Here is a 14,373-nt window from a genome sequence, read left to right as displayed (position 1 = left end):
CCAGCCTGTCATGAGTGTGTGTGTCTGAGTGTGGCTCTGACTGGGAGCTCTGCTGGGCATCCACAGCTGGGGCCTAGTCAGGTGTGTGTGTTGAGGGGGTAGGGGGGCCCAAGATGAGTTTTCCTGTAGATTGTACCTTGGGGTTTTTTCTGTTATTTTGTTAAAATTAGCGCCATTTTAATATTAAAAATACTGATTTTTAATATTGAAAATAAAAGCATTTAATATCTCTTAAAGGGCAGCCACATCTGCTTTATCCCTGGCAGAGAAGTGAGGGGGTTTCACACATGTGCTCACACTGTGGAGGGAGTCGGATTTTCCAGACCCCTGAGGGCACCTGTCAGGGTCATCCCCATTGGTGCTGCTTGAGGCTACTGGGGACTGTGGCACTGGACGTGGCTGGAGCAGGCGTTGTCACCTCAGTACATTCTTTGCTAGCAGACAGTGGACGAGGCTCCTTCCTCTTCCTCACCAAGCCTGGGGCTGTGCCAGCCTGTCTTAGGCCAGGGTCTTGCGGAAGGCACTCCAGGCATGGAAGCAGCGGGTAAAAGCGTGCTGCTCATTGCCCTTGCGGACCAGGCGCAGCCGGCGCGGCCGCTCATGTTCCTTGGACCGCATATGCTGGATATACACCTGGCAAGGGGACAGTGAGCCTTGGGTGATGACCCTGCCCTGCCCACAGGCCCACCTCGGCCCTCCCTCCACCCAGCTTACCTGGCAGGCCTTTAGGCTCAGCTTGATCTCCACCTGGCTAGTCTGGGTCCCCACCCACATGTAGACCTGTGGGGGCAGCAGAGGAGATACGGTCGCATGGGTGCCTGGGAACACCCCCGTGCTCCTGGCTCCAAAATTCCCATTTTAAGTCTACGGGTGCCTCCTCAGAAGGGCAGGGCCAGTGGCAACATCGCACCTCTTGGCCGTTGTCTAGCAACATGATGTCGTCATCTGCCAGGTCATCTTGACAAAAATCGGAGCATTTCTCAGTCACTGCAAAGTAGCCCTTCTCGTTGGAGCACCTGGGAATCAAGGGTCAAGGTGAGGCCAGAGGTCATAAGTAGCAGTGCCAGGACCGAGGGGAGGGTCAGGGCCCTGGCCTCACCGGAAGAGCCGTGTGTGCTTCATGTACTCGGCATCGTCATCATAGGGCTTCTGTGCCCCAATGCCCACCCAGAAGAAGTTCTCGGGCTCCTCGCCTTCGTTGATAACCTGTGGGAAAGGCCACTCCAGCCCAGGGCCCTTGCCTGCCCTGGCTCCCCTGTGTGTGCCCGCCTGCCTGCCCGCGTGCCTCCTGACCTGCTTGCTGTAGGAGGTGTCAAACATGCTGTTCAGGATGTCTTCTGCCAACTTGGCTTCGTCAGGGTCTGATGCCCGGCCCACCCAGGCATACACGATGCCCTGGTTGTCCTCACTCTCAAAGGGAACCTGGGGAGTGTGCAGGGGTGGGGGTGAGGGTGTTTGCAGCTGACTTAGCCCCCAAACACCCCACCCCTTGGTCCACGGAGTCCTGGCTCACACCCACAACCCCACCTTGAGGATGAAGCAGAACTCGGAGTTGAGAAGGCTGGAGTCAGTGTTGATCTGGATGCACCTGTGGAAGGGATGGGGGCATCAGCAAGGAGTCAGGCCTGGCTCCCTGACCCCTGCTCGCCACTGTGTCCTCCCCCAGCCAGGCACCGGGTGCAGAGGGCGCTGCCGTTGGTGCGGATCTGGTAGAGGCTGGGCTGCTGGGCGCCCTGGGCCGCCTTCCTCTTGCCCCGGTGGATGATGAACTTCCTCTTGAAATGGGACAGAAACTTGGGGTTCTCCTGCTGCTGCGTCATGCGAACCACCTGGGGATGTGGAAGTGTTAGGGGCAGCTCCCTGGATCCCCACCTTCCCCTTGGGAGCCTAACCTTTCCTGGGTCTGGGCCCCACCACACCCCTCCGCCTGGCCTCGGGCTCGCGGGGCTGCCAGGCACACCTCCAGCTTCCCAGGGAAGAGGCTCTCGAACTTCTTCTGCAGGCTGAAGGTGAAGGTGAGCCAGCCCATATTGGAGGCTTCCCGGCCCTGCCAGAAGTACACAATGCACTGGAAGTCCTCCTCTGGCTGCTTCTCCTCTGCCTCAGCTGTTGCCTCCTCGCCTTCTTTGCCCTCGGCCTTCTCCTCCTCCTTGTCTTCCTTCTTTTCCTCCTCCTCATACTCCACGGGCACCCAGTACCTGCCGGGTTTGAGGGTTATGAGCAAGAGCTCGAGCCCCCAGCACTAGGGGAGGGACCTAGGGAAGGGAGTGCTGAGGTGGCACCTGCAGAGGAAGACGTAACAGTCCTGCGTATAGAAGTGGCCAAACTCCTCTTCCGGCAGCCGTGCAAACTTCTTGCCCTCCAGCACGAAACCCTCCATGCCGTCTAGGTCTTCGTTCCACTCCTCCATCAGCTGCTCCGCCTGCAGGCGGCAGGGACCCGCCCCGCGGCACGTCTGAGTGCGCTGTGCGCATAGGGCCCGCCCTCGGCCCGCCCCCTGGCCCCGCCCCCACCTCCGGCAGCGACATGGGCGGCTGCCGCGGCAGGAAGAGCGCAGTGAGGTCAGCCTTCATCTGGTCTTTCTTCTCGGCGTCGCGTTTCACCTTCCCCGAGAGACCCGGGGTCTGCAGCACGGCCTCCGCGTTGCGCGTGTAGTCCACTGTCAACACGTCGTCCCAATTCTTGAACTTGGCCTTGAACACCTGCCAGGGAGGCCATCAACTAACCATGAGGGGTGCGGCATGGTTAAGGTTAGGGTTGGAGGAAGTAGCCCGAGGCTTGAGGCGGGACCCAAGGGAGATCTAGGGCGGGGCTTGGGAGGCGGGGCCTCGGACACGGAGGTAGGAATAGGAGTGGCAGCTTGCAGAGGGGGCGGGGTCTGGGCAGAGTCAGCAAAGAGGAGGTGGGTTTGGGCCCAGCTCTGTAGGGAGACAGTGGAACCACAGGAGTCAGGGCATGTCAGGGTGCAAAGGATCCTGGAGAGGGGCCTCCGAAGCAGCAAGCGCACCTGCGCCTCGGTGCCCTCGAGGCTGCGGCTGACCATGGCATGGCGTGGCCGGTGCAGCATCCCGCACAGCTCCTGACCCAGCTTGAGGGCAGCAGCGCGCACCAGGCGCGGGGACTTGCGGCCGAGCCAGATGAACACGTCGGACCAACAGTCCAGAATGTACACGCAGCGTGTGTCCAGCAGACTCTGCAGCTGCGGACCGGGAGCCTGGAGGTCAAAGCCCAGCCAACAGGGAGGGATCCGGCCCCGCGCCCTCCTCCTGCATCTCTTACCAGCCGCATTCTTGGCATCAGCTCCACCTTGGGACGCTGCTTATGTTCCACGGAGAGCTTGTAGTTGATCTGCGGCAGCTCCAGGTAGCCCAACCCCAGGCCCACCTGGCAGGAAGGATGAGCATGGCAGGGAAGGGGTCTGGAGACAGGAGCCTCAGCCACACAGCCCTCTGCTCTGGAACCAGCCCTGCCCTGCAGCGTGGCTCACTGACTGCTCCCGTTTGCCCCTCCCCGTCAAGGTCTTTTTAGGGCTATCCTTTCAGAAGGGCTTTTAAATGGTGTTTTCCCTGCCTGCCCTCTCCAGGCCCTTCATGTCATTTATAATTCTCTAACTTGTCCCTTTCCTGTTCACAACAATCTGGTTAATTGAGCCAAGGTTCCCAGCCCTGGCACTAGGTGCTTCTGTCTCCCCTCCGGCCCCACCATCCTGGAAAGACTCAGTCAGGCTACTTCTCGAAAGCAGCCTCCGGACCTTTGCTCATACTGTTCCTTGTCCAGAAGGTGGCACCCTCTCCCCACCAAAGTCGAGATGGAGCCCACAGCCAACTACATCGGTGTGTAGCCTATTCCCCCGTCAGTGAGTGAACTTGGGAGGCCAAGGTGGGCCTCAGCAGCAGGGCTCACCTTGTACAGCTTGGGCTGAGGCGGCCAGAAGTCATCAGGCACATGCTTCTTGATCTCAGAGGGCTCCCCACCCAGTGCCTCCCAGAACTCTGGGAGCTCCTGGCCCTGCACCAGCAGTGTGATCTCGGCCTTCCCTTTCCGCTCATTCTTGTTAATTTTCTCTGCAAAGAGCCTGAGAACAGGACGCAAAGCCATCAGCGAGGCTCGCACCCCTTTCCTTCACGCAAAAGACCCCACAGTATCCTCGTACCTGGCCTTGGTGGTGCTGCTCAGTGTGGCCTGGGCCCCCCGCCACACGTAGATGTCTAGCCCTCGGTCCAGAAGGAAAACAAACCTGGACAGAAAGGGGCAGGAAGGAGCTGCGATGGGGCATGGGGCAATGGTCACCCCATACTCCTGACCCCACCAAAAAAATCCCTCACTATGGGGTTTCTAGGTAAGCCTCAGGGATCCCCCGCCAAGCTCGTGGGCAGGAGTTAAAGGGGTTGCTAGAGGGCCTCCTCTTCTAAGAGGCCCACACCTGCCCCCACTGGTGGGGAGGAGGGTGAGGGTGAAGCACCTCCACCTCACATTGTTGGGGCTCACCTTGGGTCCAGAGAGGCCCCCTTGAGGGGCACAGGTTCCAACTTGATGTTCTTTTTCCCATACACACGATACATCCTGGGCGCAGGACAAGAGTGGCTCAGTGTAGACACCAAGGGCCTAACTTAGCCACAACACCCTCCCCTCCACCCCTTGCCAGCAGACTCCAGGTCCATGCCCCCCACCGCCCCCATGCCCTCACCTGGTGACGTAGTGTGTGTCTTCCACAGTGTAGAAGCCACTGGCTGTTCCACCCTCAATGTAGGAGATGTCGCTGTCAAACACCTGCGTGTGGGGTGCGGTTCTTCACCACCGAGCTGCTCCCTCCCCACCAACCACTGCCTCTCGGTGCGGTACAGAGTTGCATACAGGCGAACTGAGCTACAAATCTATGATGCCTGTAATCCCAGCACTTCAGGAGGCTGAGACGGGCGGATCACGAGGTCAGGAGATCGAGACCATCCTGGCTAACACAGTGAAACCCCGTCTCTACTAAAAATGCAAAAAATTAGCTGGACCTGGTGGCAGACGCCTGTTGTCCCAGCTACTCGGGAGGCTGAGGCTAGAGAATGGTGTGAATCCGGGAGGCGGAGCTTGCAGTGAGCCGAGATCGCGCCACTGCACTCCAGCCTGGGGACAGAGCAAGGCTCCGTCTAAAAAAAAAAAAAAAAACATACACATATGTGCCTATAAACATACACACATTGGGGTGTTAGGATGTATGAAAAATATGGACGCGTTCACCCACGTGTGTAAAGATGCCAGCAGCATGTCTAGATGCATGCATATCAGGGTACACAAGCAAGTGGGTTCATGGAAGAGTGGAAACCTGGGTGAATATGGGTAAAAAAAATCTCAGGCGGGGGGTATTTGTACATGAACTCCATGTGTGTGTACATGCGAACATATGTCCAGGTATAACCAGCTGGTGGCTAACACTGCTCAGTAATTTATTCAAGACTGGACTCTGGTCCCACCCTTGGCCCCACCTCCTTGGCACCCAGGTGTGTCCCTGCCTCCTAATAACAGGTTTTGGCCTTGCCTCCTCACTGCTCTCGACAACACCCCTTCCAACCTACTCTCAGCTCCCGTGTCAGCCCACTGGTCTAGCTCCCGCGCCCAGTCTTGTACCCTTACCCTTGCCCGGCTGAATTCTGCCCCATGTTCCAGAACTCTCCTTTACTGACCCAGGCTTTGGCTACCTTAGACCTCACCCTGCCGTCTGCCTTAGGTCCCGCACAGTATCGTTGATCCAGCCCCCTTTAATCCCAGCTCCCTACCTGCCCACCTGTTCTGCCTACCTTCCTTGGGCCCACTGCCCCTGCACCAGAGTTCTCTGGGTCCCCCACTCTGTCCACTCCCAATTTTATTGGGCTGGCACCTGCAGGAACTCCTCGCTCTCATCGCCCATCTCCTCCCGGACAGTGCGGCACTCGGCACCCAGGTAGTTGCGCAAGTTGACAGCGTGGATGGCAGAGCAAGCTTTCTTGTCGAGTGTGGCCTCCCCACCAATCCAGTAGTAGATCTCCCAGTTGAGGGAGCCGCTGTCATCCAGAAAGGTCTGGAAGCCAAGGCCCCGTCCACATCAGCCTTCATCCTGGCTTTCCGGCAACCCCAGAGAGGCCACTCTGAATAGCACAGGCTTCCCAGCCCCAGGGGCTTTGTACTGCCCCTGGGCAGTACAAAGGTGCCTGGAGCACCTCTAGCAGCCTGCCCAGCTCCCACCTGGCTTCCCTGAACAAAACTCTAGAGTTGGGGACTAAGCCATCTTAGAGGAAGGCACCGGGTCACATGGCCCCTAACAGCATGCCAGGCCCTCACCTTGAGCACGATGTAGCAGTCAGCCTCGTAGAACTTGCCGTGGAAGGCTTCCTCCACTAGCACAGGCACGAAGTTCTCGATCTGCCAGATAGTCAGGCCGGGCAGCTGGCCCACGTCCTCCGTGAAGAACTCGGAGTAGTCAAGGCGTGGCTTCTCCAGGCCCTGGTCCCAGCGCCGCACCTTCTCGCCGGGGGCCCGGGCATCTGCGCTCTCCTGGGGGCAGAGTCACAGAGCATGGCTTGACTCTGTGAAGCCACTCAGGCTAGTCTTTACTTGCTACCCACACCTCAGGGACTTTGTACAGCTGTTCTCTCTGCCCAGCGCCCCCCATCCCTCTTGGCCAGGGTCAGCCTTCAGTAGAAGTTAAGGCTCCCTGCCCTGTCCCAGCCCTGGCCTGGCTCACCTCCTGCTTTTTGTTCTTCTCCTGGGCAACATCTGACATGCCTTTCAGCACCTGCTTGGCCTGGTCATCCTGGGCTGAGTCCTTGCGCCTCCGCAGCCGCATCTTGCGAGCCATAGGGTCCTTGGGCCCACTCCCTGCTTAAGGGAGGGGCAAACAGCTGAGCCCTCACTGGGCCTGCTGCCCCCTTGGGCATGCGACCCACCAGGGGCCAACTCTACCCACCAGGGTTCAGAAAGGTGTACGCCACCCCATTTACATGGTGTCATCTGAGGCCTGGAGAGGAGCCCCTGCTCCCAGGCCAGATCCTTCCCCACTCACCAGCTGCAGCCGCAGCCACGGTAGCAGGGGAGGCACCTGCCAGCCGCAGCTGGTTCTGCAGTGAGAAGTCGATGTTGTACCACTCAGCGGCACGGTCTGCGGGCTTGGGCGGCATGACCAGGTTGGGGTTCTCCCGTACATCCAGGACCTGCCCCGTAGGGTGAGCAGAGCTGGCACTGAGCCTGGGTCCCACCTCCCAGACACACCATCCAGTTTCTTGCTCTTGTCTGCAGCCGCCAGGGCTGAGAGGTCAGGGACCTGGGTTCTCCTCCCACCCACCTCTGGGGCTGGTTGGGGGTTTAAATGAGACTGTGGAGTGTACTCTGGATGCAGGGAGCTGGCCCACCTTCTCCCCACGGGCACCCTGGCACTGGCCACCCCCCTCAGGAGGCCTCTGCTGGGACCCCCTTGCTCCAGGGCACACCCCTTGCTCATTTCTCTTGAGCCCTCTAAGCCAGCATGCCTGACCTCGATCTCCGTCAGGAAATGGATGGCTTCTGGGAGGGTCACCAGGCGGTTCTTGTTCAGGACAAGTTTCCTCAGCTTTGGGCACCTGTGAAGACAGGGCCGGCCAGGGCCTCGGGGAGGTGATGGACAAGGGGAAGTGGGCAAGAAAACCCCTAGTCCTGGGCAGGGGAGGCAGGTACGGTCAGAGGACCACGCAGGGGTCTCTATTCTCTGCCTGAAGGACTTCTCTGAGCTAAGAGACCATGTTATGGGCACTGTGACCTCCAGAAGGGGAGGGAAGCAACACTGCGTTCCCACCTCATGTGGCCGTGTCCCTAACAGTGCCCTCCCAAGGGTGCTCTCAGGAGCTCAAGTTGGGAATGGCTGGCATGGGACTGTGGTCTTCATCCACAAAGGTGAATTAACCGGTTCAGGCGCGGTGGCTCAAATCTGTAATCCCAGCACTTTGGGAAGCTGAGGCAGGCGGATCATTTGAGGACAGGCGTTCAAGACCAGCCTGGCCAACATGGTGAGACCCCATCTCTACTAAAAATACAAAAATTAGCTGGGCGTGGTGGCACACGCCTGTAATCCCAGCTACTCAGGAGGCTGAGGCAGGAGATTCGCTTGAACTCGGGGCTCGGAGGCTGCTGTGAGCCGAGATTGCACCACTACATTCCAGCCTGGGCAACAAAGAGAGACTCTGTCTCAAAAAAAAAAAAAAAAATTAACCCATCTTCATTTTGTCTGCCTTGCACTGACCACAGGGTGGGCTCTGACTACGATCCTGGGGTTCTCTGTGCTGGGAGTGCCCCTGCTAGCCCCAGCCCTGCCCAGCACCTGCAGAGACTTTCAGGGATCAGCTCCAGGTTGTTGTTGGCAGCCATGAACTCCTCCAGGTTGGTGAGCTTGCCAATGCCCGAGGGTAGCCCATCAAAGTCCAGCTTGTTGGAGTTCAGGTACAGCTTTTTCAGCTTGCTCAGCTTGCAAATGGCTGACTGGACGGGGAATGGGCAGGGGTGGGAGGTCAGGGCCAGGCTCACCGCCTCCCTCCCATCCCCCTACCGAGGGTATCTGACGCACGGGCAGTGAGGTGAGCTGATTTCGGGACAGGTTCAGAGTCTCCACGTGCACCCACTGGTCTATGCACAGGGACAGCTCTGTGATCTGGTTGCTGCTGAGGTTGAGGCGGCGCAGGCTGGGGAGGGTGTACAGACACTCAGGCACCCGCGTCAGGTCGTTGCAGGACAGGTCCACATCTGGGGTGCAGGGTGGGGTGCATCAGCTGGGGCGCATACAGCAGGTGCCAGGGCAGCTGGCCCTAGTGTGAACCCCAACTCTGCCACCTCTAAGCTGCGTGGCCTTAGGCAAATGACGACTGCTGTGCGCCCAAGTTTCTCACACGGGGCTTGGGAGGGGTGTCTGAGCATAAAGTCAGTGTTAAGGCATCATCATAATCGCAGAAGTCACTGTAACATAACTGCAGCTTCCTCCCTCTGGGCATCGGTCTGAGGAGCAGGGTTCAACCCCCTTCACCCATAAGGAAGCAAGAGGGCCCAGAGGGGGCCACAGCTCAGAGGGGCTCCTGGGGCTGCCTGACCTGCAAGGTTGCTCAGACCCTCGAGGCTGGTGGGGAGGTTACTCTGGGTGCGCTGGGTGCTCCGCAGGTGCAGGGTCTGCAGGGCGGTCATCGCTGGGAGCTGCCTGCCAGGGTGATGTGAGTGGTCAGGGCCAGGGCCCACCGAGGGGGTGTCAAGGGTGGGGCTTGGCAGGGCAGGACCAAGAGCACAGGGCCCTGACGGTAGGTGTGAGGTCACATCTGGCTGAAGGGACAAGCCCAAGGGTGGTTGCAGGGCGTGTAAGCAGGAAGACAGGACTGAGAGGTGGACATGATACTTAGGAGGTTGGAGGCTGAGGGGTGCTGCTTGCATGGAGGGATGGCTGGGTCCAGTGGAGAAGGGCTGGGGCCCTGGGAAGTTAAGGGGCCAGGCCAGACTCCTCAGGGTGGCTTCCGCAGAAGTGCGGCCCGTGGGGGTGCCCACCGGAGCTGTGCATGCAGCAGGGGGTTCCCATTGAGCACGAGTGTCTGCAGGTGCACCAGGCGGCGCATCTGCGGGGGCAGGCTCTCCAGGCGGTTCTCGCTGAGGTCCAGGTACAGCAGGTCGGTTAGGTTGATGAAGAGCTGGTTGGGGATGGTGTCGATACTACGGGTGGGGAGCAGGAGCCACCTGAGTCAGCACCGGCCACCCTTCCAAGGCCCACCTGCCCCTGCCCCCGGCTGGCCTGGCACCTGTTGTGGCTGAGGTTCAGCACCAGCATGTTCTTGGCATTCTCCAGCTCCCGCGGGCACTCTGTCAGCTGGTTGTGGCTCAAGTCCTGGGTAGAAGGGGCAAGACCCAGGTAAGGGGAGTCTCCACCCTGCCAGGCTTCTGCCAAGCTTGGGGATCAGGCCAGGGCACTGAGTTGGGTGTTGAGGTAGATGAGGGGGTTTCAGGGCCAAAGGGAAACAGTCAGGGACTTGGGAGGAAGAGTGCCTGGGTTAGGGATCTGACTCCAAAAGTGACCTCAGGCAAGGTACTATCCACTCCAAGACTCAGTTTTTCCATCTGCAAAATGGGATGACAATGGCCCCAGGGACTTTTATAGTGAGTGGGGATTGAATGGTCCGGCTAGCATAGGGGCTAGATGAGTGGGTAGCCACTGACCAGGACTGAGAGGTCATCTAGCTTGAAGATGTCATCGGGGACTCCGGAATTCTTCAGACAGTTGGCTCGGGCCACGATGGCCTGGGAATAAACCATAAGAGTCTATGATTCCTGGCTTCCACTCCCAGGAAGGAACAGAGAGTCTAGAGAGGGACACTTCCTCAGGGAGCTCACCAGAGGCCAGGCCTTAGGACTCTCTTACCTCTGGCCTTTGATCAAATAGCCCCACTCTCTTAGAGGGGGCTCTTACTAGCCTCCCAGTGAACTCCTATTCACACCTCAAAGCCCAGCTCAAATGTGCCCCAGCCCAGCACAGGGTCCTCAGGGAATCTTTTCTGTTCAAACAATTTCTCTTCTTCTTCATTCCAGAAGGTAAGATAGGGGTGAGGGCTGAGTCAGGGTTTTCAGAACACACGGCGAGAACTGGAAATCAGCATCTGGACTGAGAGGAAGTCTGCTTTCTCTCCCTAACTTAAGGCTGACACCTCCTTACACCTTACAGAGATGCAGAAAGCTTGAGCATGAGAGGGAACAGGGCCAGAGAATGGTGCTGTGACTGCAAGTGACAACGGGAGTCACCGGAGCTGCCCCGCCACTTCTCCAGTCCGAATGCCTACGTGGCACCTGCTGCTGCTTCCCCCCAAGGTCACTGCTGCCCCTCCCAACCACTGCACTTGCAGATGAGACGCAGAAAGCAGAAGGGATTTGTACAAGGTCACATCGCCAGGAAGTGGCAAAGCCCAGCTTTGAACTTAGAGGGTCCAAGTCAGAAGCTGTGCCCTAAACATCTCCAGGGCTCTGACTTCAGATGGGAATGGCCCTTGTTGAGGCCTACAGGGTCTGGCCAAGGGCCTGATGCTCTGGGACGTTCAAGTCTTGGGTAGAAGGTACACGGTGCTCCTGGCCAAACCCTACTCAACCCCAGCTCTAACACTGCCTGGCTCTGTGACCTGGGGCAAGCAATCTGCCTCGGTGGCCAAGTTTCTCTTCCGCAACATTAGTGGAGGGTTACAGCATATGAAAAAATCCTAACAGAATAATGGGAACATGGCTCAGCCTGTATTGGTTATTATTACCGTAGTTATTGTCCATAATGGCTGGTAAGATTTTGGATTTATCTTTTTCCCGAGGGAATTCTCTGATCCACATGGGTTACTTTACGCAGGGCACTGCTGTAACCTCTAACAAGGGGGCCCCTCTGGTGACACCTGAGCCTCTGAGCCTGACACGGAGGTGGGCAGAGATGCTGGCCCAGCCTGGTGTGTGGCCCAGGCTTCATGTCCCTGGCCAGACCCTGGTCCCGACCCCAAGCCCGGCGGCCTCCCGGCCAGCACTCACGCGCAGTGACGGCAGGCTGGACAGTTCCCCGTGAAGCGTGGTCAGGTTGTTGTGGCTCACAGACAAGTGCTCCTGGGCCGGAACGGGGAGCACAGGCTCAGCCGGTGGATGGGGTGTCCAGAGTCCCCGCCTGCCTCCACAACTCTGCACCATCCAGGAAGGCCTCAGCCACGCTGGCCCAATTCCCGCTGCAGCCTCCCTCCCTCACAGACCCGGCCTCTTCTTGCATACCTCCCTGGACAGGGTGCCCACTCCCTTTCTTCCAGCTGTGTTCATAGCTGTTGGTGTTCTTCCTCTCTCTGGAGAAGTTGTTTGCCTTCTCCACAGGCTCTGCCCATCTGGCTTATCCACAGGGACCCTCCCCTGCCTGCCCAAAGCCCCTTACCAGCTTCTGCAGGGCAGCCAGTTCCTCGGGCAGGTAGCAGAGGCCAGTGCGGTTCAGCTTCAGCCATCGCAGGCTGGTCATGGCCTTGACATTCTCAGGGAAGTAGCCGCCCTGGGGGAAGGATGTCAAGGTGAAGCACAGAGCCCCTGCTCACCACCTTCTATGGCTCCTCCAGCCCATGGGAGCCTTTGGGGAGCCACAGAACCAATTCTCACCAGCTGTGAGAACACAGACAAGTCATTTCATCGTTGCACCTCAATTTCTTCACCCATAGAATGGGACTAATAAAAGCCCCCTTGTGACAAAAGTGTTGGCCTAAGGTTTGTCTATCCTACTGGATTCTGGGCCCCAGGAGGGCCAGGACAAAAATGGCTTGTTTCAGGTGAGAGCCCGGCACCTGGCACTGTGGTTAGCTCTACTCAAATTCCTTCACCCAGCATTCCACACTCTGACTGGAGGCCTGGGGTGGGGGACTCCCCCCTCCAAACCTTTGCAAAGGCCCCACCTGTACCCTCACCCTGCCATCAGCACACAGGCGATTCACACAGCCAGGGCTAAACTCTTGCTTGCGGAGACCGTGGCTCCCCACCCTGCAGGGCAGGGCCACATCACTGCACTCCCCCAGTGTGTGAATACTCGCCTTGGCACCCAGCCCTTGTGGCACCAAGTCTGGGGCAACACGTGCCTTCAGTGCCCGCGGCTGGTATTCCTTTCCCCCTAGGGCCACATTCCCAGCTGGTGACTCAGACTCTCCCAGTTCAGCAAAGAGGAACGGAGACCCCAGGTTAGGGTGGTGGGGATGGGGTCAGGGAAAAGTGGTGTGGCCACTTGTACTTGGGGTCAAACGTGTGTACACATGCAGGTAAATGCAGGAAAAACCTGCGTTTTCGTCCTCAGCCCCAGACTGACAACCCAGGCAGACCCTGCCAGTCACCCACCCTGAAGGTGAGGCTGATCCTCCAGCCAGCTCTTCCCTCCTCTCTTTCTCTGCTTCCCCTATGGTGCGGCAGTGCCTGTCTCATTCTTGAGTCCTGGAACCACCTCCTGCCCCACCCATTGGCTACAGAGAGCTGGGCTCCGTCATTTTCTCTCTCAGGACAGCAGCTGCTCAGACAACTGCCACCCAGCACCTGGCACACCCGCCTGACACACTCTCCACACCAACAAATCTCACTACACCCCTCGCATCCAAGGAGGCGACTTTTAAGCCCCTTCACCGGCTGAGAAAGCCAGGGCTCTGAGAGGGGAAGTGATGTGAGAGGCCCAGGATCACACAGGATGGCGGGTGGCGGTGGCGGGGAGAGGGCAGTGATGAGTCGGCTCCACACCCGCCCCTGGGCTGCCAGGCCGCCATCCCTGAGTCAGGGCGTGTGACCTCTGGCGGGCGGGGAGGCTCGCCCGACCCCCAGGCCACCGTCCGGCCCAGACGGATAACACGGACGCGGGGTGGGGGCTCCTGGCCGGGTCCCCGGAGGGACTCCGAGCCCAAGCGTCCGTCCTGGGCCTGTCCGGCCTCGGTCTCCCCGTACAGGCACCGGGCGGAGGCCTCGGAGGTCCATTCCTGGCCAGGGGAGAGCCCCACCCCCGCCCCGGCCGCAGTCCCGGGGACGCGCAGGGCCTGGAGCCGGGCGGGACAGGAAGCGGAGGCCAAGCGGGCCGGGCGGAAGAGAAGGCCTGCAGGGAGGCCCGGCACGCGCCCGGTCCAGCTCACCTTGAAGTCGTTGCCGCTGAGGTCCACGCCACGCACGAACGGCAGCACCCCGGTGGCCTCCATGGCTCCCCTCTCGCTGCCGGGCCGGGCAGGGCTAAGGAGGGCCGGGGCGGGGGCGGTGCGGGGAGACACGGGCTGGGCCAGCGCCGTCCCCGCCCCTTTAACCCGCCCGCGCCCGTCGCTTTCTGCCGGGAAGTGTAGGCTTTAGGCCTCTTAGGGCCTCAGTTTCCCCGTCTATTCGAAGGCTGCGGTGGCATCAAGGAGTGCTGGGCGTTTCCTGTGCAGGAGCTGGAGGCTTCCACCGTCTCCAGGCTTAAGTCCCAGCGTCTCAGGGCAGGGGCCTTAACGGCCGCTGGGCCAGGCACCGTCCCCCGTACTGCTGCAGCACATGAAGCTGGCCCTGACCTAGGAAAGATTCTAAATCCCGGCCCCGGGTCGCAGGGGCCCAGGAAGTGCGTGTACTTGGCTGACCAGTGGTAGTGAGACACCTGGGTCCTCGGGTCCTAGCTCTCCAGCTTCTGGACTTAGTTTCCTCATGTGTTGTTTTTATTTTGTTGAGACAGGGTCTTCTTGCTCTGCCGCCCAGGCTGGAATGCAGTGGTGTGATCATGGCTCACTGCAGCCTCGAACTCCTGGGCTCAGCCTCCCGATTAGCTGGGACTATAGGCGCAGACCACCACACCTGGCTAAATTTATTTTTATTTTTTGTAGACACGGGGGTCTTGCTACATTGCCCAGGCTGGTCTTGATCTCCTGGCCT

General features: G+C 59.3%; 1 protein-coding gene across 5 annotated transcripts; it reads right to left on the bottom strand.

Moving 5' to 3' along the window:
* Positions 1–175: 175 nt before the first annotated feature.
* FLII (flightless I homolog (Drosophila)) lies at positions 176–13,901 on the bottom strand. 5 transcript variants are annotated; one of them, XM_011961638.1, is made up of 30 exons: positions 13,614–13,901; positions 11,903–12,013; positions 11,518–11,589; positions 10,180–10,260; positions 9,765–9,850; positions 9,517–9,678; positions 9,075–9,178; positions 8,558–8,733; positions 8,315–8,472; positions 7,496–7,580; positions 7,028–7,175; positions 6,710–6,846; positions 6,307–6,519; positions 5,867–6,046; positions 4,688–4,770; positions 4,489–4,563; positions 4,154–4,237; positions 3,904–4,075; positions 3,280–3,384; positions 3,008–3,199; positions 2,514–2,702; positions 2,283–2,422; positions 1,961–2,198; positions 1,675–1,829; positions 1,528–1,588; positions 1,294–1,422; positions 1,100–1,206; positions 911–1,016; positions 715–780; positions 176–633 (listed from the first exon to the last, which is right to left on the bottom strand). In XM_011961638.1, exons 1-30 carry the CDS (start codon positions 13,674–13,676, stop codon positions 499–501), a joined length of 3,813 nt encoding a protein of 1,270 aa, XP_011817028.1. In that variant the 5' UTR covers positions 13,677–13,901; the 3' UTR covers positions 176–498. The 5 variants fall into 5 exon arrangements, with proteins under 5 accessions (XP_011817028.1, XP_011817029.1, XP_011817031.1 ...); XM_011961639.1 differs by having other exon boundaries at positions 6,710–6,843; XM_011961641.1 differs by having other exon boundaries at positions 11,903–12,120; positions 13,614–13,691.
* Positions 13,902–14,373: the final 472 nt, after the last annotated feature.

This window comes from Colobus angolensis, unplaced genomic scaffold (genome assembly GCF_000951035.1).
Source record: "Colobus angolensis palliatus isolate OR3802 unplaced genomic scaffold, Cang.pa_1.0 Scaffold560, whole genome shotgun sequence".
In the NCBI taxonomy this organism is placed as follows: Eukaryota; Metazoa; Chordata; class Mammalia; order Primates; family Cercopithecidae; genus Colobus; species Colobus angolensis.
The sequence above is the reverse complement of the archived record's forward strand: the minus strand, read 5'-3'. Positions and strand labels throughout refer to the sequence as shown.